Source organism: Protopterus annectens, chromosome 4.part0, assembly GCF_019279795.1.
Source record: "Protopterus annectens isolate FY-2018-M chromosome 4.part0, PAN1.0, whole genome shotgun sequence".
NCBI lineage: Eukaryota > Metazoa > Chordata > Ceratodontiformes > Protopteridae > Protopterus > Protopterus annectens.
Window position 1 is genome coordinate 760,349,382 of NC_056733.1, and position 26,197 is coordinate 760,375,578.

At 39.1% G+C, this 26,197-nt stretch overlaps 1 protein-coding gene across 2 annotated transcripts in view; it reads left to right on the forward strand.

Annotated features, from left to right (window-relative positions):
• LOC122799575 overlaps positions 1–17,119 on the forward strand; it is a 597,377-nt gene extending 580,258 nt beyond the window's left edge. For both annotated transcript variants that reach the window (XM_044068716.1, XM_044068717.1), the window contains one exon: positions 12,274–17,119. In XM_044068716.1, coding sequence (XP_043924651.1) covers positions 12,274–13,071 — 798 coding nt within the window. In that variant the 3' untranslated portion in view covers positions 13,072–17,119. The remainder of the gene's footprint in view (positions 1–12,273) is intronic.
• The last annotated feature ends 9,078 nt before the right edge of the window (positions 17,120–26,197 follow it).

Below are 26,197 nucleotides of genomic sequence, written 5' to 3' on the forward strand. Positions count from 1 at the left end.
AGGTGATGTAGGCATCCTACAGAAAGGCCTCACTGAGTCAAATGACTGGTGTCGAAACCATGGCCTTAAGCTTAATTGCAAAAAATGCTTCATCAGCCCCTTTGGGAAAACCCCAGTTCCCAGTAATTACCACATCGATGGGAGCCTACTAAACAGTGAAGGCATTATAAGAGATCTGGGGATACAGGTTGACAGTAACCTCTCCTTCGACCACCATATTGCCACTGTGGTCAGAAAGTTCTTCTGTGTGGCACATCTCATTACCAAGGGTTTTGCATCCAGGAAGAAAGAGGTCATAATTTCTCTCTACTCTTCCCTCATTAGACCAATCATAGAGTATAGTGTCCCATTTGGCATGTACCTCATTAGACACCTGCAATAGCTGGAGAAGCCACAAAAGTACCTCACAAAGAGGGTCCTAGGCCTTAAACACGTTTACATGGACAGACTCAAAAAAACTCCAGCTATTCTCTGTCTCATATAGTCTACTAAGAGGCAATCTCTCCTTGACTAACAAAGCCATGTTTGACCCAGCTCTGTTAGAAATGCTACATAGGTTCATAGGTTCATAGGTTCATACTAGGCTATCTGCCCGAGGGCATTTACAAGCCTAGCCCATAGTTTTGTGGCTTACGCCACCCCTTTAGTATGGGGAACTATACCCATTATTTTGCTGTGCCTCTGTTGAGCAGTGACACTGAGGTAATCCCTGGGGTATATCTGCGATCTCCCATCCATTGGTCAAGATTTCTCTTGAACAAGGCCAGCGAGGTGCTCTGCCTCACATATACCGGGATTTTATTCCACAGCATAGGGAATCTTTGGGTGATGAATCTATCCCTCCAGCACGTCCTATTAATAGCCGTGTCGAGGTTTAAGTCTCCGCCTTGTGGCTCTGACGGATCTAGATTTTTGAGGTGAAGCATATTCATCAAATCTGGGTTTGACATGGCCTTGTATGTTAGGCAAAGGTCACCTCTGAGCAAGCAGTAGCGACTGAATAGAGCTGGAGTTCTTTCAGTCGGGCAGCATAGGACAGATGTTTGAGACCCTTTATCCTTTTGGCGAGGAACTTTTGTGGCCTCTCCAGCTGCTGCAAGTGTCGGGTCAGATACATTCCGAATGGGGCATTGTACTCAATCATTGGTCTGATGAGTGATGAGTATAGGGAGACTATGACCTCCCTTGATCTAGATGAGAATCCCTTCATGATAAGGTGGGCAATGTAGAAGGTCTTCCTAACTACTTTAGCTACATGGGTGTCGAATGACAGACTACTATCAACCTGGGTCCCCAGGTCCCTGATAACTTCTTCTGTGCTCAGTGGATTGCCACCTATTTGGTAGCTAGGGGTAACCTTGTTTTTCCCGAAGGGTATGACTATGCATTTTTTGGCATTTAACTTTAGGCCATGGCTCTGGCACCAGTTATCCGTTTCTGTGAGACCCTTCTGAAGGATATCTCTGTCAGATGTGTTTTCTACTATGGCGCCCAGTTTGCAGTCATCTGCAAACTTTGTCAGCCATTACCCTCCTGTGTTTGCTTTTACTTCGGAAAAGTAGATGCCAAACAAGAGTGGGCCCAGGACTGAGCCCTGTGGTACACCACTTGTGACAGGCTTTGAGTCTGACATGGCGCCAGCAACTCTGACCCTGTGGGTTCTGTCACTCAGCCAGTTTGCAACCCATCTTGTGATGTATGGGTTAACATTTAAGCTGATGAGTTTTTCAATGATACCCGAGTGGGGTATTGTATCGAAGGCCTTCGCCAGATCGAGGTAGGCTGTATGGACTGCCTTTCCCTCATCAATGGCTTTGGTGACTGTTTCGAAAAAGTCAACCAAGTTTAGAAGGCATGATCTGCCTTTGACAAAGCCAAACTGGGATGGATCCAAAGTCTGCAAATTCCCTATGTCTTTATTTATGAGGTCCATTATGATCCTCTCCATGGCTTTGCAGATAAGGCTTGTCAAGCTAATGGGCGGTAATTTCTAGGGTCGGTGGAGGCACCGCCTTTGTGAAGTGGGACCACAGTTGCAGTGCGCCACTCCCTGGGTGCGTATCCAGAGGTAAGACTATGATTAAACAGCTGTCCTAGCTGTGGGTTTAATTCCTCGTTGAGTTCGTGGAGCACACAGCCGGGGACACCATCAGGTCCCATGGATGCTCTGTTTTTTGCTTTGGAGAGAGCAGTTCTCACTTGGGCGTTGGAGATGTTTGGGGGCTGCAATCGCTTCGTATAGATATCTCTCCTTTTGGGGGGAGGGAGAAGTTTGCACTGAACCTGTCAGCCAGTATGTTGGCAATGTCTGTAGGATCAGTAATCTTCACATCATTTTGAACTAGTTCTGAGCATATCTGGGAGTTTCCTCCCAGGTTTCTAACATAGCTAAAGAAGGCCTTATGATTGTCTTTTGAGTCTTTAGCTATTTTTCTCTCAAAATTTGCTTTGGATGATTTTATGAGAGCTCTTAGTTTTTACTTATAGTGATCAAGGGTGTCTTACCTTTTAAGGATTTTGCTCTATCTTGTAGTAGCTTCCTCCTTTTGTTGTAGAGTTTGTTTATGGCTGGGGTCCACCAGACTGGACGCTTGCCTTTGGTACAAAGAGTCTTTGTTTTGCTTGGGATTGCCTTATCCATGCAGTCCTGCAGGTGCTGGTAGAAGGCATTTGTAAGTGATTCAGCGGCTTGAGTACTGTTTTCCGCGGCTCGGGGCCTTAAAGGAGACCACACTAGTCTTTAGAAGTGTGAAGTCGGCTTTCGAGAAGTTCTTTACTGTTGTCTTTTTTATTTCAGGTGGGGGTGGGATGAGGACCTCCAGCGAGATAAGTTTGTGATCTGATCTCACCAGTGAGGGGTATACTTCCGGTGTTGAACATTTTGCTCCCATGTTCGTGATGATGAGATCAAGTATGTTTTCTACTCTTGTGGGGATGGTGACTAGTTGTTCCATGGCATTTGAGTTTATGAATTCCAGGAACTTTTGGGCTAGGGTGTTTGGGCTTGAGTAGTGTTCCCAGTCTATATTAGGGTAATTGAAGTCACCTAGTATGATGGTGTTTGGTGATACATTTATCCCTTCTAGTGTTTTCAGGAAGGCCATGTGAGGTTCCTGAGTTTGTGAGGGTGGCCTGTAACATGCTATGAATATGGATACCCCCCCTCCTTTCTTGGTATTGTCCGGATTTTGGGGCCGGAACGCATGATAAGAGGTAAAACCTGATAGTGCTGGGGTGCTCTCAGGAGCCTTGAACCAGGTTTCTGTCACTGCACAGACATCGATGTTCTCCATACTGAGAAGGGCCTCGAGTGCGTGCATTTTGAGATTTAGACTTCTGGCGTTGAGCAGCATTACCCTTAGTTTTTTTTCCTTTTTTGTGTTCTAGGGTGGTAGGTTTAGAATTTGAGCCTAAAGAAATCCCAATCCCTCCACACCACACACTGCAGAGACCTCAACCTCATTACCACAATCAACAGAACATGCTGGAGGGATAGGTTCATAACCCAGGGACTGGCCATGATCTGAAATAGACTTCCTATACATGTCAAGCAGGGCACCTCACTAGCCCTCTTCAAGAGAAATCTTGATGAGTGGATGGGAAATGGAAAATTCATCCTGGGGATCACTCCAGTGGCTTTACTTGATAGAGGGACTGGGAACTAACGACAGGAAGCACAATGCCAGGGCACTTCTATGGGTTAGGTTTGTAAAGGTCCCAGGGCCATTAGCCTAGCAGACACCTATGAACCTATGAACTTAGCTTGTAAAGCCAGCATTTGTGATAGTTTTAGTTCAGGGCTGACTCTGATGCAAGTAATGCACAGCCAATACATGGGGGGAGGTAAAAGTTGTGACAGTTGCCTGGCATCGATGTTACTATATGCATGTGTGTAGGAGAAAGGTTTTAGGCCCTTAGACGGAGAGTGAGTGTGCTGTGCATTGTCTCTTAGCCAATGCAGGGGTATTTTGAGCATGCCTACATCTGCCTACAATCATAGCAGCTGCTATTTTCCCCTCTGACTCCTCACCTTCATGTGGTTGATAACCTTGCCAGTGGTGGTGGGATGTGTGCTCCTTCCCCTTGTTGATTCTGCTTGAAGCAATTTTCTGAAGATAATGTTGTGTAGCATGGCACATACTCTGAATATTTCAGTACATGTCCATGGATTATACTGCAGGGCTTCTCCAGATGTATCTAGGCACCGGAACCATGACTCAGAATATTTCAGTATTTGTCCATGGATTGTACTGCAGGGCTCCCCCATTTGTATCTAGGCACCAGAACTGAGACTTCAGCAGCCCAAACACATGCTCTTTGATATTTTTGGTTTGAGTGTGTCCCTCATTATGGCATTCTTCAGCAAGTGGGTGTGCATTTATGATAGGTTTCATCAGCCACAGTTCCAGTGCATAACCTGCATCTTCCAGTAAATGGCCCTGTGGGATATCCTCCCTAGTGAACATCTGATACAGTTGGGAGGTGTGCCAGGTATTGCATTAACTGCCTGGGTTGCACACACATCCAAGATGATTCCCTTGGCATTACACATGACTTGGCTGTTAATATAGTGGAAGCCCTTTCTGTTAATGTAAAGCCTTCCCTGTTCCTCAGATGGTGCCTTAATTTTTTACATGTGTGCAGTGCATGGCACCCAGTACTTCGGGGTAGTGTGCTACGGGGTAGAATTCCTGCACATTTGTGGCCTTTCCTCAGGAGTACAGAGAAATGTATATGGTCACTGGGGTTCCATTCAGACTTTTCGAAGCTCAAAACTTCGAATTTTATATGATTGAAGATCATATGTTAGAAGTTTCAAAACTTTGAAATCCTGAATGGAGATCGGCATTCAGGGCGGATCAGGAGATTTCCCTTGTCCTTGCTGTAGTGCGATCTCTGAGTTAGTATATTTAAGTTGCGGGGGTGTGGGGATACAGGCCCCAACATGGGGAGTGCAGGGGGGCTTGCCCCCTACATACACATGTTTTAGTGTGTTGGGTGGGGTTCACAATTTCGTGATTCTAAGATCTCGAGATTCTGAAACTCGAGATTTCATAGTGAACCCGGTCACTGGCATGTTGGAGGACAACATTCAAGAATTGATGGAGGATCCTGGATGCTGATGCCTGTGACACCCCGAACATGTCACCTGTTGGTCTCTGAAGGTACCTGTATCTGTAATTCCAAGTGCTACACATACCTTTGTCTCCACTGGGATTGATTACCCTTGGTTTACCCTGGCTCTGAGTTGAGGACAACAGAGTTTGTAGAGTTCCTGTAGTGTGTTTCTATCCACCCTGTAGCACTCTACAGTTTCCACATCATGTAGACTGTGATAAGTTAGCTGGGGTCTAAAAAATCTTCTCCTTCTTGGCCTTTCTCTATTAGCAGCAGCATCATAGGCTTCAGTCTGTTGCACATACACACGAATTAAAGCAGCAGCCCCTAACATTGTTTCTTTGTAGACTCCTTTTTGGGGCTGTTTTCCATTAGGTTTTGGAATTTGCAGGAAAAACCAGCACTGAGTCTACATGGTTGCTTTATAGCTTGTTAAATAGGTCCTCCATCTTTGGTTGGTTGATTAGCATACAGTTCAGCTGCTTATTTTGTAATTTGCATCCCATTGTGTTTACTTTGTTTGCAAGGCTGCATGCAGCTCAACACACCATGTAGAGCAACTTCCTGAATCTAAAACTCTGCTCTGCCATGTGTGTGTGTCACGGCGCAATGCGCACATGGTGAAAATGTACCATGTAGATTTTATTAAATCTGTCTGATAGTCTAGTGTAAAGGGAACTTTTACATAAAGTTTTGGGAAAAAAATAAGAAATATATGAAAGCAACGTACAAGAACTCCAAATTGGATATCTATATGAATGGTACCTCAAAATAAAATAAGGGTTGAGCTGGACAAGGCATGGTTGTCCACTGCCCTTACATTTTTTGTTATAGCAATATTAAAGTTACTAAAGTAGAACAACAGCTTCCGAAAGTGTACTATGAATATAAAGCATGGTTCATACTAATTTCTAACGACTGCAATTAGCTGAATATAAAAATGAAGTACTGGGAAAAGAGTGATAAAAACTACTGCATAAAATATATATATATGCAGGTCTCATTTGTAACCAGAACCAGGAACAAGGAACTAAGAAATTCCACAAAGCAGCAATGGACAGATTATACACAAATCTAATTTTAGGTAAAGGATATCATTGCTAAGGATATACTTGCAATGTACAGAAGAATAGATAAAATATGCAATGTCTTTCACTAGAATGAATGGCAGAATCAATGTTGTTAAAATAGTGAACTCACTAATGGTCACACCTGTAGTGAGGCACATAGCAGCTCTCCATGATTATAAATAAATATGAAACGCTCAAAAGCAGCTAGAGAAATTTACAGAAGATACACATGGTTCAAGAATTGCACAAAGTAGTTTAATACCCCTAAAGTAGGAGAGTCGCTGGGTATCCCCATTATTTGGCAGGTTACTGCTTTTAACAAATCACAGTGCATTAGTACTAATAACAAACTGTTTGGGAATGTATATATGATGGAGATGGGGGAGAATAGGAGTTAGGAAAGAATGGATGAATGACTGGAACTTGGTTACAGTTAAAAGAACCAATACAAAATGAGATGTGATAAAAAATCGAGTAATAAAGTGAGAGGCAACCATAGAACTATACTATGGAAACGTGGAATAAAGTGGTAAAGATAAGAGGAAGAGTAATGTATCTATAGGTAGCAGATGTAAGGAGTAAAGCTACAAAGAAGCAGAAAAGAGGAAATAAGAACATTTAAAATTAATTCAATAAGAATGAGGGCAAATATGCAACAGATGTTATGAAACTGATTCTAAAATTAGAAAATATATGGGATTAGTAGCTGAGAATATACAGTAGATGACAGTGGGTTCCTATTACGTTGTCGAATCCTTGAAACTTCGAACCTGAGAACATCAAACTCAGATGTTCAAAGTTTCAAGAATTCGAACGTAAAAAAAAATTAAAAAATTAAAAAATAAAAAACCTAAAACCTACGCAACTGTTACAAGCAGGGGGGCAAGCCCCCCTGCACCCCCTCACACCCCCCACTCTTTAAATATACCAACTCCAAGATCAGACTACAGTGTGGTAGTGCGATCTCAGAGTTGGTATATTTAAAGACTGGGGGTGGGGGGTGCAGGGGGCTTGCCCCCCTGCTTGCAAGACTTTATTCTTTGTTTTTATTGTTTTTTTTAGCTTTATCGTAGTTCTGATACTTCGAGCATAAGTGTTCGACCTTATGGTGTTCGAAGTTTCAGAACTTCGATAACGTAACAGGAACCCGATGACAGTATACCAAGGTTGTCCCTTATCTTTAATCTCACATGCACTTGGTAAAGCTCTGGGAAGAGTATGCAGTGGACTGTCCATGGAAGATATCCCCTCAAATCTGCAAGGGACATTCCCTCCAAACAGCTCTGTCCATCCCCCATGGTATGAGCAGTGGTCTCCCTGGTTTCCATTAAAGAAATCCCAGTACCCATTGTGCCTACAAACCCTTCCCACCTTCCCAAAAGTGGCAAGCAAGCCATGTCTCTTTACAGCTTCTCGGTGCTTGACTCCTTCACTAGTGGAGCTGCTAATAAAACCTAGTCACCTGAATCCCATACATGGCTCCATCCCCCTGCACCACATTGTCAGGCTATGGAAAGAGTTCAGCTCTTTCTGGTGATGTGGAGACAAAGCTGCACCATCAGTACACACATTTAAATGTACAAGTAAAATATTATCTGAATCATGGTATGTAAAACAAAAATGGAGGACATATTTCATAGAAGGGCTAAATTATTGTGCTCTTCTGTATAATGGAAATGAGACTGAAATGTTTAAGACATACAGAACAGCAGAAATTAAAAGAATTGTTTTTGTCTGTATAGCTGGACAATTGAATAGACAAAGTAAGTGTTAACAATAAATATTTTTATTTTAATTAGACACATGAAACTCTACAGATTTTAAGTTGGCATAGAAAAAAATCCCAAAGATATTTTGGAACACTATATACTGGACATAAATGTTATGATTTAGAATAGGAATATTGTGTTTTTTTGACAAAATATGTAAGTTGTCAACTACATAATGATACCACTTGAGAGCCACTGGTCTGTGTATTAGACCAGTCTCCTTGTTTTACATACTTAAAATCTTAATTCAGTATTCACTTTATATTGGGACAGATCAAGTATACAAGGATAAAGATAACTGAGAAATATTTATTTGTTGCAAATTAGTAATAAAATAATCTAACATACTAAGCCATATATTGCAAGTGTGGTTTGTTTTGCCTTTGGGAAGGTCAGTTTCCTTATGTATGGGGCAGCATACGCCTTTTGTTTAAATGAGGACAAAGTATTTTTCTGTTATCCAAGGATTTCAGAGGATTCAATGAGGCTCATTGTGACAGGAGGCTGAGAAGCTGTAATACAGATTATATTTAGTTAGAGAACTGTAGTCCAGGTAGTCAATAATGCAGAATATGAGAGAAGTATTAATAATGCCAGCGTGCACAATTATATTTAATGCATTAGTTTTTTTATGAATGTGTTAATTTACAATGTAAATGTTCAGCATTTCTAAGTCAAATGCTAAGCCTCTCTTGCCATGCAAAGTTTTCTTTATAAAATGAAAATAAAATAAAAAAAATGAGAGGTATATTTCTCTGCAGTCTCCTCATCTCAGTTTGCAGATGAAGTTGTAGAACTCTGGTAAATTATGTTATGTTAAGGAAGAGACAGTGACTGTACATTTTTGTGTAGTTCAGGTGTCTGAGAAGCTGTAACTTTGTGTTGCTTTGTCAAGTTTTTGTGATCCACTTTAAGATCTTTTTTGTCTATAACTTCTGCTGCTTTCATCTGGCTAGTCCTCCATCTACCTATTTCCCTCTCCCCAACCTCAGAGGATGGGCAGGGAATATATCAGAATCCTGTCATAACCCTAAACACATGTGGGTCCTCCCTCTCTGGGGACAGAATGACCTCAGTATTCAAGTACCCTTAGACTGCCATTCCTTTTTGAGGAGCGAGAGCTGGGAGTCGGTTTGTAGCTAGTGGCACTGATTTTAGAGAAACCATTTACCCCCATCCCCCACCGGGTTGTTTTAGCACATGAGCTGCTAATCGAACATGGGTCATTTTGATTGCAATCAGGCTCTGTCCATTTATACCAGGGAGCCAACTATCCCCAAATATGTGTGTGTGTGATTCCCTTACAGAACATTGTGTAACCATGAAGTAAATGTGTTGGTGTACAGCAGAATAGCACCATGTATGCACCATATTAGTGTAGTATTGGCACCTTCCATTCACATTTTATTGACAAAGTTTGTGAATATTAGGAGCCCAGGAACGGGGTTTTAGGGTACACCCACAGCTAGAGAAGATGTACATCTGAAAGACTCGAGGGTCATCACACTATGCTGTTTACCAACCTAGTTGTACAAGTTGTTATGCCAACCTAATGTGCCAAGTCTCAGAACAGACAACAAGGCTACTAGAAGCATCTGAAAAATCAGTGTATTACGGTGTTTCTTGTCCATTATATGGTCTATACAGCTTAGTGTATTACAGTTCTGGAGCCATGCCAGCTATTAAAAAATAACCCCGTGTGCTTCACATTGAAGTAATATATGTGTGTGTATATATATATATATATATATATATCATAAGCCTTGCAATATCTGAAAGATGAATGAACAATGATTGTAGCAGTAACTACATTTGTCAAGTTCAACACACTAGATTCTTGTATGTTACTAGTAGCACCTCTTCCAAGAGAAGAAATTCAATATCGTATAGTACACTGTAGTATTAGCTTACACTGAACACTTTTCTACAGCTCCACAAAGCTATCCCTTGCCATCATGGTCAGTATTATACTTTGAGCTATATTTTGTAAGAGGACAAGTGCCGTATTAACCCTCTATATCAGTATCAAATAATAAAGACAAACACTGAGAGAATAACCTCTCCTTTTTGCAAGTGATACTGTTAAGTTCAGCCCATATTTCAAGGCAATGGGATAATCGTAAACACACAGTGATTTAAAATAATCACTTGTTTACTGAGAATTTCATTTAGGAAGGTTCCAGTAATATCAAACACATGAGAAGTTTCCTTTCATAATGTAAAACAATGAGTAAAACGGTCAGACAGACAGACCAATCAGTAAAAAACAAACAAAAAAAAAATGTAGCAAGGCTAGACTTTCCACGTTGATTCCTTAAACCTCTTGTGTTATAGGCATCATGAAATATATGCAAATGATCCTTTAAGGACATCAGGTGTTTCAGCTATATGGCAATTCTGAATGTCTATGACTTTTTTTTTTTTTTTTTAAGTCTATTTATGGACAAATTCTGGCCAATAATGCCAAACCCCAGTAGCTGTGTACATGCATGTTTCAGCCTTCTTATAGCATCAGCAGCACAGCATAGTATAAGAGGAATGTTTGGCTAACCTTTAGAAACACAGGGTTGTCGTACCCAGCTGATATCCATAACCGTTTGGTATCTGCAAAATATCCCAACCAGCAAACTAAAAACAATGGGTAAAAAGGTCACACAGAAAAACAAATCGGTAAAAAAAAAAAATCCAGCAAGGCTAAACTTTCCACTGTGTGATTCCTTAAACCTCTTGTATTAGAGGCAACATGGGATATATGCAAATGACTCTAAAGACATCAGGTGTTTCAGTATATGGCAATTCTGAAAGTCAATAACTTTTTTCTTAAGTTTATTCATGGACATTTTTCTGTGTGACCTTTTTACTCATTGTTTTAGTTTATTGACTGCGATATTTTGCAGACACCCTAATGGTTATGGATATTAGCTAGGTATGACAACCCTGTGTTTCTAAACATTATCAAAACATTTCACTTATGCTCTACTGATGATGTGATAAGACGACTGAAATATGAATGCCCACAGTTAGTGCAGTTTGGATTTTTTGGCATGAATTTGTCTATAAACAGACTTAAAAACAGAAAACTTATCAACATTCAGAATTGCCATAGAGCTGAAACACCTGATGTGCTTAAAAGGTCATATGCATATATTCCATGTTCCCTCTAATACAAAAGGTTTAAGGAATCACACAGTGGAAAGTCTGGCATTGCTAATTTTTTTTTGTTTTTTCCTTTTATAATGTTGGAATGAAATGGATTAGGACTGAGGAATGCCCAGACTGGGGGAGGATAGAAAGAAAAGGACAGACAGGGAAAAAAATCATTACAGGCTTATGCCACTTCTGCATAAGTCAACAACAAGCATGCTAGTAATGCTTTAACATTCAACATTGAGTATGTCATACAACTTTTATTGCTGTGCTTTGAGTTGAATGCTGCATAGATGAATGAATGATACTGAAAATGGACTCAGTGGTATATTGTGTTAATACAGGCTTGTATTAATTCTGCTGTAACAGCCAAATGCAGAATTTTTTGTTGGGCATAATCAACCACTTAAGTTTAAGATGGTCAGCTTTTCATCCTGCATAGATCTTTATACCTCTTCACTGTTTCCATGCCCTTAATTGTTTTTTGCATACTTAATTTCTTCTCTTACCCAAGTTTCTACCTCTTCTATGTGCCTTTTGGGAAATGTCTGCTTGTCCGTACTTTGTTTGTGTTCTGATTGCTCCTAGATGCATCATCTTCTCATCTAGTTAATCTGTGTAAAGTATAAATATTTATAACACATTCTGTACTTTCCAGCTTAAGGACAAAGGTCCTTCTTCCAAAGCCTACATTCCTAGAAGTGACTCAGTCTTATGTTAAACATATAATTCACCTGATATTTATTTTTCTTTCTTCCATCCTTGACACCAGCTTGCAAAACTTTGGATCACATCTGCTTCTTGGAACCAATTTAATGTATGATCAGCAAGGAGCAGCACAGCACTGTATCAAGCTGGTGTATTTTCCACAGAACCTACCTTTCCTAACCCCAATGTGTAATTGTCAACTGACAGGTTAGCTGATTCCTACACTGCAGTTCCTCTGATCTCCACTGGGGGTGCAAGGGAACATTTGCAGCTTCCCTCAGAGCGATTGAAAATTGCCACTCTTGTTTGTTTTCTTCTTCCCCCTTCCAGCCCTTTGACACCTGTCACAGATAATATCTTACCCCTATCCCATCATGCTGCCTAGTTGTCATGCTGCTTTGTAGTTTGAGTGTGCATGGTTTTACAATGTATTCTTAACTGTTTCAATTTTTATTTTGTAGGGCTCGACTGCATTGATAGACCAGTGTGGAGAAAAGAGAAATGTCCTTTCTGCTACCCATTTAGGAGGACAGCTAGATCCTAAACATTCTGAATCCTTGGTCAGCAATGCATCATATCCATTAACCCAGTCAGCACAACAGCATCGGAAACTGAATACAAGTAACATAAAAAAGTCCAGATTTGCTAGTCCTTGCTTTGGATTTCTTAGTAGTACACCTAACGGCAATCCAGTAAAACTAGTGAATCAGCAACGTGCAGGAGACACTTCGCCGGATGATACCCAAGACTTCTGGCATCAGAATACTTTGGAAGCCTCAATTTCTACTAAAAGCAGTGGTACTAATGGCTTCAAAATCAAAGAAATTCCAGATAAATCCAGATCTGGTTTTACCACTTCAGAGAACTTGGAGGATCGACAGCCTTTAGTTTCTGCTGAACACCTTGAGCAATGTGGAGACACTTTGTTCATGTATAACAATGACATTAATGATTCTACACAAGTTGGAGCATTTGACGGCTTGCACATGAAAAGTTATCCAGCTAGCAGACCAGAAGTTGCATCAAGTGGCACTTCTGATTTTAGCTTATGGGTGAAATCTCCCTCTGTCAACTACAGCGATGTATACAGACTGCCTGATGCCAATAGTTCTTCAGGACAGCAGGACAGCCTGTCTCTTATGGACACCAGTCATGTGAACTCAGCATGCAGCCTGAAGTCTCCAGGTTGGAATGCATGTCATTCACCACAGCAGGTTCTGTCCGAAGTGCTGCACATCTCGAATGTAGAACATATGTAGCGAGTTAAAAAAAAAACCATATGGATAGTGTGCCTGAGACTACTATGAAAATAAGGTTCTGCCACTAAAAACTCCAAAGCATTCGTTGATGCCACCTTTGCTGCTGTTGGAAGCCCTGTCATTGCACGCTTTTCTTGGGTAATAATTTGTACTGAGCTTCCAGACTAAGCAGCTTTCTTAGGGAAGACAGAACCTGAGAAAACATCTGCTGTTTAGTGATTATGAACTTTCAGTGCAGACCTTTACTTGGAACGTGGGTGATGTGGTACTTTAAAGCCAAGGTGGATGAGAAACCTTAATGTTTTGTATTTCTTATGTTCTTTATAGCAGGAATAAAACTAAGTGTTTCATGGTTATTCTGTTAATTCATCTTAGCTGTGGCTAATATCTGAAAACTAAATTCCCTTATGCTACTGTTTTATCAAGTGGAGAAATATGGGACTTATTACAGCTCACTAAAAATTAAATGGGTCACGAATGATAAATATTGGATTTAGGAAAGCAGGTGTGTGCCACTATAATAGTATTTTTCCAATCTGAAGTACCAAAAGGAAAAGAAATGCATTTTATGCCTTAAATCCAGTGTCATTCCTGTAGCCATTTAAACTTTCCATTATAAGGAACAAAGACAAATGGAAATAAAGCACTTCAAGGCAGTGTTATTGTTCCAGCCTGTCTGTTATGCCAGCCATTACCCAGTTTTATCATCATCTCACCCTTTTCACCACAATTTTTGTGTTACCCAGTATAATATATATAAGCAGAAACCTACAACCGTATGTGGGTAATGGTGGATTTACCCATGGTTGGTGTAGTTTGATTATGAGGGCAAAAGATATTTTACAATGACATTTTTAAGTAAGAAATTGCTTATGGCACTGCAGTGTTCCTCTGCATTGTTCCGCATTTCCTGATGTACAGTGCGTGCGTATGGGATTTGCATTCCTATGCTTGCACAGTACATTGTTACAGTTCAAGAGAAGCACAGACAAAATACAATCTCCGTTGCTATTTTTTTTTCTTCGAAGTTTTAGTGCAGGAAACCTGGACAAAGCTCAGCATAACGGGGGAACAGCGGTCCAAAACAGTGACATTTTATTGTGTGTATAAATTCAGAAATCTGCTTGAAGGAGAGGTTTTCTGTTAGCTTGCATTTTCTGAAGGATATGAAGTGTTAACCTCAAATATCTTGTCATTATTTAATAACTTCAATCCATAGTGGCTTGCCAGAGAAGTACATTTTTTATGAAGAAAAGATCAAAAATGTGAGGCAAAAATCTGGATATTCTGTGAAGATCAGGACAGTTCAGAGGTTCTCTGTGGAGATTTTTTGAGGGACAATGCAGAAATACAAGGAAAATCGGGTATGTTTCTGTTAATTTAATTTTGTAAAATGTACCTGATTTTTCTTGTATTTTGCTCTGTCCTCCATAACACATGCCAGTCGAAAAGTCTGGCCGATCCATGGTACTTCAGCAGAGTTTTTTTTTCTACTGGTATATGCCCGATTTTCAATGGGCACACTGGTTGGGCTATCCAATCAGCATGCACATTTTTGAATACTGATGAGAAGTCATTGTATAATTTTGAATATTAAACATAATCAGTTTGAAGGATAGCTGTCTTTCCTGAGAAGAAGGGGATGTGATATTATCCCTTCGTGATAGAAGACCGCGAGATTCAGAGATCTGCTGCTTTCAGTTTAGAAATTTAACAAACATCCAACAAACAAAAAAAGAAGCTGATCTCCATGCAGTTCTACACCCCATCAGCCTCCCAGAGATCATCAAATCTCATTCCATTTATGGCATATTGACACCTGCCTCAAATCCTGTGACTGACAGAAAATGTGCCGGTTTGTTTAAAGTGAAACATTCTTAGATTTCTGCTGCTGAGCTGGTTGGGTTGGTAGGTTGGCATAATGGTTAAGGTTTTTACCTTACAGACACAAGGTGCAGGGTTTGATTCCCTCATGGGGTAATTGGCTAGGCTTGAAATGGCCCACAAAGGCAGGTAGCCTAGTACTAATCTATGAACCTATGTAGCATGCTAAAACACTGTGTGGCTTTTTATACTGTAGCTTTTTTCCAATCAAGGAAACTACTCAAGATGACCAGACTATTTCACTGTATTTGGCTTCTTCCAATGTTAATTGTACAGAAACATGAACTAGCTTCCCAGGAACTGTCCAGCTTCACTCGCTCATCACATGCTGACATCTGTCATATGCTTCAAGCACAGTAATCCTCTATCAGTACAAGACAAAAATGTGTTTGTTTTTTTTTAACTTCTCGTCACAAGCAACCATGTAGTTATGCCAGCAGTAGTAATGGACTTGAGGAATAATTCCTGGTGTGGACATAACCATCTGTGCACTTTTAGAAAAAAATCTGCCATCCAGTAGGAGGTATAATGACATGGCTGTGATACTACTACAGACTTTTTTTTACAAAATGTAGCAGTGCATGAAGCACAAGGCTTTACACGTATGACAAACAGTAAGTACTCAAGGATGAAACATAGCAAGAAGCCAATCTTCACTACTATTGAAGATACCAGTTCCAGTCTAAATGACTCCTGATACTACATCTTGGCCACAGCATATGCTTCTTAGACTTTCCCCATCTCTCTGTCACACACATATGCACATGCGCGCACACACACACACACACACACACACACACACACACACACACACACACGCGCACACACACACACATGCACACACCTGAGATGCCTGTTGCCTTGATAACTGTCAGCTCCAGTAATCAATGAGGCCAGTGTTAATTTCAAAGACTTTTCTAATGACAGTCATACTATGAAGTTTAGTATTTTTAAACTTTTTAGAGGGGAAAAAATTACTTCATTGTTTTTACTCTGTTTTAGGGAAACAATGACATCTGTTTTAGTGTTATATATTTTCTTCTTTTTACTAAGACTATTTGTTGTGAATCCAGTGCCTGTTTTCCTTCTCCTGTTCCCACTGCAGGAATGACTGGTTTGCCATCTACATTTACTTACTGAAAGCCTGGTCACTAGGTGACCCACTGACAGCCTCATTTTTGGTTGGAGAACATCAAACCCCATTGAGATATCATTTTGACAGTATTTTCCTATTCTGGCAATGCAGACAGGTCATCTAGTAATGCACTGGGAATCCACTTGCATCTTAAAACATTGGCTTTGAAACACTGAAGCATTTATCCCATATGTATCACCAGAGAGATGGCAGCCAACATCGGAGGCTTGATTTTTACCTTATGTCAGATGTCCTTCTAATAGGCTTACTGTGGTTAAACATGTGGTCTGCTTTAATGTTGTAGAATTAAAATGGGTTTTACAGTTCTAATGAAACAGATCTGTAGTCAGTATGGTGGTTTTAAGTGCATCAGTAAACAAGTGTAACTGGAGGTAATGCTGTTGTCTTTTCACCCCATTAACTTAGATTTAGACACATCTCTTTATGGTAACTGTAACCAGTGGCCCGTATGACTGATTTAAGGCTTAACAGAAGAGTATTCTTTGAAGAATCTGACTGTAATAATGATGATAATGCTAATAATTTTTTAGCTTGATTAGACAGCTGTCTTAAAAAAAGTGAGATACATGAAGCATCCTTCTGGTACTGACTGCTCAAGCGGCCGACTTCCAGTGGTTGTCTGGCATAATGAAGGTGACAGTGCAACATTACTTGGTTTCATAGTTGCAGGATACTGAAGTCCACTGAAGTAGCTTGTTAAACAGTGAATGAATGTATTCATTATTTATTTATTTTTTTTTTTAAACCGGGTCAGTGCACAAAAATAACATAATTTTGGAGAGTAAAGATTTGAGTATTTTCACAATAAAAAAATTAAAGGGAACAAAGATGGTTACATAATATGCTAAAATTATGTTTAGGTTTGTTGTTATTTTTGATCTGTATGGAAATATGTACCGAAACACCAATTATATGTTCAAACTGTCCTACAGCATACCTTAACAATGTGCTGTTTAAGTTGCATAACATTGATGCTTACTGGGGAAAATAAAATGAATACTTTTCTAACAAATAAGATGTGTTGTATACTGTCTGCAGCTGTGAAGCTGATATCCTGCATTCATTTTACCTTCATCCTGATGTGTTTTTACATATAAAGCCCTTAACCATATAGCTCCATCTGTTGGATTGTACATTAGTTAGTCTTGTTTTTGAGACGTTGTTGACACATTTTAACCTATGCATTTATAAATGAAAAAAAATGACCAAGTTCTGAACATCCATTTCTGTCTAGTCAGTAGACACCTGTTGTGCTGTGTACTATGTCAAATAACACTGGATGAAAAATGTGTCTGTTAATTAGTAAAACCAGCACAGTGTCAGACTATAAATGTTCTCATTAACCTGATTTGTAGGTAGGGTTTCACACAAAAATGCATGGTCATAGGCCATGCCCAGTCTTTCAGATTTAGAGCAGTAGTGTACAACCTTTTTGTGGGGAAGGCCACTACACAAATTCTTAATACATCTGGGGGCCACCTCAAAACATAGTAAGTCGTTACGAGTTAAAAATGGGTACAGGTGACTGGCATTTTTACTTAGGACAGCAGTCATGAAATTGCCTATTTTCAACATCAACTTTGCGTTTAACTTTATTCTGGCTTGCAGCTATGACTTATTACAAACTCTTGCAGAAAGTGACTACTGTTTGCAGAGTACAAGTTGTGATGGCCGTGCCCTGACCCAGCAATCAAGGAGCCTCAATCCTTACCACTAACACCAGGGAGGGTGTCTCATATAAGAGGAAAGGATAACAAATACACACAGTAAAGTACAATTTCCCTTAAGTGCACACAGAGATCCCAGTCATTCTGGAGCTGGTTGCTCCCTTACTCCCCCGGTCCCCAATAAGACTCTCCACTGGCACAGCTATAGGGTCCAGATCTCAGCCTAGCTGGCAAGCTAACTTTCAGTACCCTCTCTGTCCCACCAGTGCTTTGTGTCCCTGCCCCAGGTACTGACACACTACACACACTTTGGGATAAGTATTTATACAACTTCACAGACGCACCTGGGAAAGGCTGACACAGATTCTCCAGCTGTGCCCCTTTACCCAGACTATACGGTAGTAATCCCTGCCACCACCAGCTAATACTTATCAGCTACCCAAAGGCCCTTAAAAGGGTGTTCAATTATTACTGTGCAATATTATTATCCAATTGGTAAATGTGACTAAATGTGACTAAGCAATCAAGGCTTATTGGAAGGGCTTATTACAAGATCACTTATAAGCATGCAATGTACTCTAGAGCTTACTTGTCTCTACACAAAGCAGCCACAGGTAAAGGCTTTTAAAATATTTAATAATAAATACTAAAAACACAAGACAATACTTCTACACCACAATGACACTCAAGAGTTCAAAGATCACACAAACTTAAAACAATACAATAGGACTGTTCTGATATAACAGAAAAACACTTGTCTAATCTTTATAGTCCTAGCTATTTCTATAAGAAAACATACTACTAAAGTAACTTACTTTCATAGAGCAAGGCAGTGCTGAGGTTGGATATCAAGATCAAAATGCCTGCAGTCTCCTCTCAGCAGTAGTTTTTAAGATCACTCACAAACATCTCTGCTGGGCCCTCAGAGATTACATCATTTTGACACTTAGGTGTTCCCAGTATACACATTACATCATTTTGACACTTAGTCTGGAGTTCCCAGGCCAACAGGCTACATTATTTAACAATCTAACACCTGCTCAGGAAACTACAACAATAAAAGACATTTCACATGTACACTCTAGTAATTATTCCTTAAGTTAAAACAATAGAAAGAATGTGATAGCCCAGACCAAATGACTCAGAGCTCTACCTTCAAAGGACATACAAAACATAATTTTAATTTCAAAGAACATTTGAAATGCTCGGCTTAGTTTTCCTTACAGCAGATGGCAATGTTGCTACAATGTTGAAGTTCACATTTTACAGTGTTTTCTTTCGTTCAAGAAACAAGCTTGTATTTTATATTTATATTTACAAATGCCAGAATTATGTATCAAATTCTATTTGACTAGGCTGGCAGCCTTCACCCCTTCTCTACCAGTCTTCACACAAGTTGTAAACAACAAAGAATAGTTACTTCCGCAGCTAAAATTAGAGATGTGCGCAATTGCAGTCAATTAGGTATGTAAGCACATGCTGGAAAGTTTGCATGACTGGAGTAAGGCATAGCATTTTTTCACTTCTTTAAAACATTTTTGGTTACTCTGTGGGGGCCAGATGGTGTTGCATCAAGGGCCGGATTTGTCCCAGGGGCCAGACATTGTGCACCACTGATTTAAAGTCTCAGGTTATTCATTTTGAAGAAATACTGTGTATACTCATAAGTTGAGAAATTTATAGCAGAGAAGTATGGAACTCAAGAAAGAGTACAAATAAAAATATTTATGGAACATTACGCCAAGGTTAGAGGTAGACGAGGCACAACAATTAACAGTTAAGGTAGGAGGTGATGAGCCCAAAACAGTGATGCATAGTCATTCTTCAGGAAGTCTTTAGGAATAGATGGTACTCCTGCAGAAGTTTGGAAATTAGGAGGTAAGAAAGTGATAAAGATCCAGAAGATTTTGTTTAACAGTATTTTAAAAAGAAGGGGAAGCACCAACACCTTGGAAGAAAGCTGTTGTGGCTGTGTTACCTAAAGATGGCAAAGACCCTTCTGAGTCAATGGGTCATATAGACCCATTTCAGTTTTAAACCACAATTATAAAGTGTTTGTCTATAATAGCTAAAAAATGGCAAAGGTGTTGCCAGGATTGATAGATATGGATCAGTGTAGTTTTGTGGAGGGTAGGTAGACATTTGACTACATTAATAGAACGATGATGATCCAAAGGAAAGCAGATTTTAAGAAAATACCTCAGTTGGTGGCTTTGCAGAGAAAGCATTTGACAGAGTAAGCTGGGATTTTATGCGTAGGGCAATGGAAGCATTTCCATCCCCTGATGCAATAGTAAGGTTAAGTAAAAGGATATAGGAAGGATCAAAGGCAAGAATTAGTTTCATAGGTTCATAGGAGATTACTAAGCTAATGGCTTAAGAGCCCTTACAAGCCTTGACAATATAACCTGATTTTGCCAAAATATGGTCCCTTAGGGATAAGAAGATGCCATGGATTTGTGCCTATGCCATTAGTATCTTACACAGACTGTCCCATCCATAAAGGCACATAAGCACTACCCCAGGTCTGAATTTGCAATTCCCCACCCATTGATCCAAATTGCATTTGAAGAGAGTCAGGGAAGGGCTGTGCTTATTGTGAATTGGAAGCCTTTTCCAAAGAAGGAGGACTCAGGTCTGTCTCTCCAGCATGTTTTTTTTTTGAGTAACTAAATTCAGATCCTTAGAACAGGTGACCCTTGTGCTGTTTGACTTGCGAATGTGTAGCAGTTCCATCAGGGCTAGATTTGCGAGTGCCTTGTAGGTCAGGCATAAGTCACACCTTAATAGTTTGTGAGAGAGAGAGAGAGAGAGTAAAAGGATAGGGCTTTTAGTCTGTCCACATAGGACATGTTGTTTGCACCCTGTATTTTCTTTGTGAGAGACCTCTGAGGTCACTCCAGCTGCTATATGTGCCTAGTCAAGTATGTGCCAAATGGTACATTGTACTCAGTTATTGGGCTAATGAAGGCTGAGTATAGTGGGATTATAATTTCCTTGGAACTGGATGTCATCAGTTACTTCACACTATTATATTTAGTGACTGTCTAAAGTAGGAGGGTTCCTCTAAAATAACCTGCATTTGAAAAGAGGAACCAGACAGGGGTGTCCCCTTTCCCCTTTGTTATTTGCTTTATATTTAGAGCCATTGACAAAGAAAATAAAGGACTCAGAAGTATAAGTATATAATTAGTACGGTAATCAAGAAAAGGTGGTTTAATTTGCAGATATTATTTTGCACCTGATAAAATTAGAGAAAAGACATCTCAGAGGTGTGGAGCATTTTGAGATGGTTTCAAGTCTTTTCAGGGGGGTCCCTATCAGTTGATCAAGTTTTCAGAAACTCAAAATTCATATGGTCAAGACCATACGATCGCATTTTTGAAAACTAGAAGCTTTTGAATGGAGATAGCTGTACAGTACTGATTGGGAAATATACCCTTTTCCTCACTGTGGTGTGATCTCTGAGTTGGTATATATAATTAGCAGGGGGTGGGGTAAATGTAAAAAAAAAAAAAAAGTAGATTATTTTTTTTTTTATGATTGCGTTTCCAGAACTTTGATCATATGATCTCGAATGTATGAATTTTGAGTTTCTGAAAACTGTCATCTGATATAGACCCTTTTCAGGACATAAAATTAAGAAAGACAAAAAGGCTATAGCCGTAAATTATGTACCCACATGAATTAGTACAACAATACCCATATTTATGAGGGCATAAGATGAAGTATTTAGATGTACGGACTAAAAAGGCTTCTCTTATGACAGCTAGGGATGTGGAATGAAACTAAACAGAAAGATAATACAAAAATTGAGAAACTGGAAAGTGTTATTTATGGATATGGATAGTAAGATACAAACAGTAAAAATGTTTTTTTAGTCTTGTATATGGGTCAGGCATACTTTTATCAATCCAAGGAGAAATTGTGAGGAATAAGTAAAGAATTTAGTGAATATATGAGGGAGGGCAACAGTTAAGTGAGATAAGCTGATCTTTCCAATAGAACAGGGTGGTTTAGGTGTACCTAGCTTTAGAACTACATAGTTAAGGCTCTCATACATAACACAAGAAGAAGGTTATTTTTCAAAGTGGAGGGGGATGATGATGAAGCAAGAGAGAAGTTCAAGAAGCAGAGAGAGAGAGAGGGATTTTGGATGCAGATCCTTAAGGAGAATAACAGCCATACAGAAAATTATATTGATAAAGTAGCAGAAAGTATTCTAAGAACTAAGTCAGTACAAGAATAGAGAAAGGAGATTTTGCCAATAGGGATGACTGCAAGTAAGGGTACAGAAAATAGGCAAAGGGGGTGGAATTTACTGGAGAAACCTGACAAAGGAACCAATATACTGGGTGCAAATAACTCAAGCAGGAAAGATAACAGACTGGGATTAGGTCAAGAAGACATTTGGATTGCAGGCTAGAGACTGCTTTCCCTGCTAAAACTTGATCTCAGAGTACAGGCAAAAAGAAAGGATAGGGGAATTTTAAATGAAAACCTGCTCTGGTAGAGTTTTTAGTTGAATCTAGAACATTTGCAGCTGTTAAGGGATAATTAGTAGAACATATAAAATACTGCATGATAACTATAAGACTGAATCAAAGGAGGTTAGAAAAGATTGGGAACAGAGACTGGAAAAGCTATTTAAAGGAAAAGATTGGAAAGATGCATGTATGGCTCACAAGTATGCAACCAACTCCAGAAGGTTTAGCATCTTTGCTGGGAAGTATCTGCATATGTATTTTTATACCACAGGCAGGCTTCAAAGAATTTTTCCTCTGGTAGATTGCAAATGTTGGAGGTATGATGGAGGAACATATGTTTTAGGAGTATAATAGTTTGCCAGATTTTAAAAATTCCCTACAGAGTACTGTATCAGAAATATTGGGAGAGGACATGGCTGTAAGTAAGGAAAGGATTCTTTTGAGCTGGGATACAGGATCTGAATTGCCTACACATAGTAAGGCCTTATTAAGTTTAATGTTGTTGGCTGTCAAAAAAAGCAATTACTACACGGTGGAAATCAGTCTACACCAACTGTATTTGAGGTATTGAATATTATAAAAGGGTGACACATAGTGGGTGCTATTATTATCACCACCTGAAAGTACCACCATGGAAGAGGGATCTTTAGAAAAGGAAGGAGCAAATTACACAGATGTAAATGGAAATTGTGGGAACAATACCTACAGAATAACGGTCAGAAGGAGGAGGAGTGTGGTGGGAAGGCAGGAATTTAGCAAATGTTTGTAATGTTGGGCTGATGATAGTAGCTAAGAAAATATACATGATGTATATTGTATTGAAATGGAAAATGTTAAAATGGCTTGTTTTCTTTTCTGTTAATGTATGTTTTGCTTGGTCTTTTAAGTGATACTTTAATAAATGTGTTCAAAAAACAAAGTTGAGAAATTTATGACAAAACATTGGCCTTCATAACGGGAGGTGACTTGTGCATAGGTAGTATGATATACCTTACCACGGCAGCATGATAGTTGTTAAAATATGTAGTATTAAATGCAAAACACTTAATACTACTTAGCAAGGCATGACAGTCATTTAAAGACTGTATTACATGCTTTTACTTAATACTTAATTGTAATACATATGTGTAATACCTATCATGTTGAAAAGCTATTGCAGTGTAATCTAAACAACTGCATGGAACACTAACAATTTTAACATTTTACTATACTGGTAGCGATCTCTGTTCTCATCTGTCAAACTGCATACAGTTAAGTTGTGTCAGTAAGGGATGTGAAAGTCCTTTTGGCATGTCTTACTGAAACTTAACTATGCAGTTCTGTTTAAATACTGCTGTTTCATGCAGCAGGTTTGCGGCATGACAGTCATTAAAATGTAAATACTGTATTTTTCACTTAAATTTATTTTAGTGACCATCTTCCTCCCAATATCTCTTCATATTTAACCCCTTGACTTATGCACAGGTTAGAGAATTTTAATAGATCTTTGCTTTCAGAGATGCCCCTTGACTTATTCCCGAAATTGACCTAAACATGAGTATATACGATATTTTTGTTTTTCTGTAAAATAGTGATTTCTATTGAGATGCAATAGGTTCAAAATATGCGTGTCTGATGACTTTGTCATCAGATGCTTCTGTATTTAACTTTATAAAATGAAGACTTTTTAGTGTAATCACCAGAGCATTTTCAATTGATTGAATTACATCTAATGTGGGGAGTAATACTGTATTTTCAATTCTTTTTTGGGTGAAGTCATTGGAACCGTACTTGCCTATTGGTGATTTTAATAGCATTTTGCAGCTGTAATGCTGCTCTTTTAGATATCCCAGAAATCTTATGTAAGGAGCTAAAAGTCTAACTGGAGATATTTTAAAGGCAGAATTGAATGTACAGGGCCACAGCTTCAGCAAGTAAAGTGCTGACATATAGAGAATATGTAAGAGTAAGGAGTAAAAGAGAGGAAAACCTCTAACTCTTGGAATAAAATTTCTTGTAAGAGGTTTTCTCAGTAATTGTAATAGAGATTCATATTGCCATTTGCTCTGTTTTTCCCTTGAAATTTATATAAATGTGTTATTTTACTTGAGGTATTTGGGGTTAGGTTACAAATTAAGGAATTATTTGGATACAAATTTGATGCAACCTAAATGACAAAAAGCCAGTAGGTATCTGGTGAGATTGAGGATGGGAGCGAATACTGTTACTGCGCTGTGCAGCCACAGCAGCGAAAAGGAAAAGTGAACAGAGCAAGGAGATTTTGGCCAAGGATGTGGACTGCACGATTTGGTGCATTGCACAAGAGAGTGGAAATGAGACTTTAAAAATTCCCTGCAGACTACTGTATCAAAAATACTGGGTGAGCAAATTGGCATAATTAACAAAATGATTTTCTGGATATACGATACAGAATTGGAATTCCCTATACACGTAGTAAGGCCTCGCTGAATCTAATTCTGGAGGCTGCCAAAAAAGCAATTGTTAGAATATAGAAATCAAATTCTAAACCAACTGTACTATATAGTAACAGAGATAAAACAACTGGAAATGAAATATTTAGAAAAGGGTAGGAGCAGATTACATAGAAAAAATGGGAATTATGGGAACAATACATGCAGAAGAATGGTTTTGAGGAAGAATTAGGTTTAAAAGAAGACAGGATTCGAATTAGCTATTGAATGTTTGACAATGAAAAGATTATAAGAGCTGTATACTGCTTACAACTAAAAATAATGTCTGTACAGTTTTTCATTTATATAAATATATGATTGCTTCTGTCATAAGTGATAATGTAAATCAAGATGTTTCTTGTTTAAAAAAAGAAGATTTGAAATGGAGCTCAAAGTTGCTTTAAAAATACTTTAGAAAAAACTATATTATTAAAGGGAGTGCTTTTTCTCATCCTCATGACCGGGATTCTTTAGCAGTTAAAACCAATAAGTATGTGTCCTTCCAGCTAAACCTTTGTATGTCAGGTGAAAAGGAAATATTTTGTTCTGTATTGTAACAGAGCTGTGAAAACAGTGCACTCCACAGGTGCAAGTTAGTTGAGGTAAACACAGGGCATATCCTTAGTGCCCCTGAACTACCCCTTCTATTGGATTTGACCTCAAAACAGTCTCTTTAATGTTAGGGAGGGGGGTTTGTTCCCATGTTGTTGAACACCTCAAGCCACTTTGCTATCATGTGCAGCTTCTGTAACTGATTAGTTTGTCCAGTGTGTTGCTGAAGCAAACACCAGCCCTTCATTCCATTTTCAACTAGGTGGGGGAAATCTTAATGTCCTATTGCTAGATACTACAAATTAATTACTAATCTTTCCACTTTTAATTTAATGTCTTAATCTAGCTAGCTAATTCTCTATCCTGAATACTATCCACCCAGGCAGTCATGGACCACATTTTAGTCTCCTATTATCTATTGCTTACCTATTAGCACTAGGAACCTTGAGCGAGTACACACGTTGCCTCGTGCTTACTGGTAGCCATGCATTTCTGTCCTTAGGCTCATAGGTATTAGCCTATGGATATGTGAGGATCTTAAGAAGCCTAGCTTTATATTCCAAGGATAGTTTTTTTATCCCTTGTGTTTTGTGTATGAATAACCCAGAAGCAAGCGCAACAGATATGTTGGGTATTTACATGTTGTCCCTTTCCATGAGGCACATGAGTGCTAGCAAGGGCTGAATCTGCAGTTTCCATCTATTTATCTAATTATGCTTGAATAGAGTAAGAGAAGTGCTTTGCTTTATGTGGAGGGGAAGACAGTTCCATAGAAGTGGTATTCTCTGTAGTTATATAAATATCCTTCCAAAATGTCCTATTTGTGTTGTAAAAGAGATTGAGATTCCTGGAGCAGATGTTTACAGTGATATCTGCAAATGAGCAGTAGATCAGAAAGTATAGGGTCTGCTGAGGTTCTATGCATAAGGC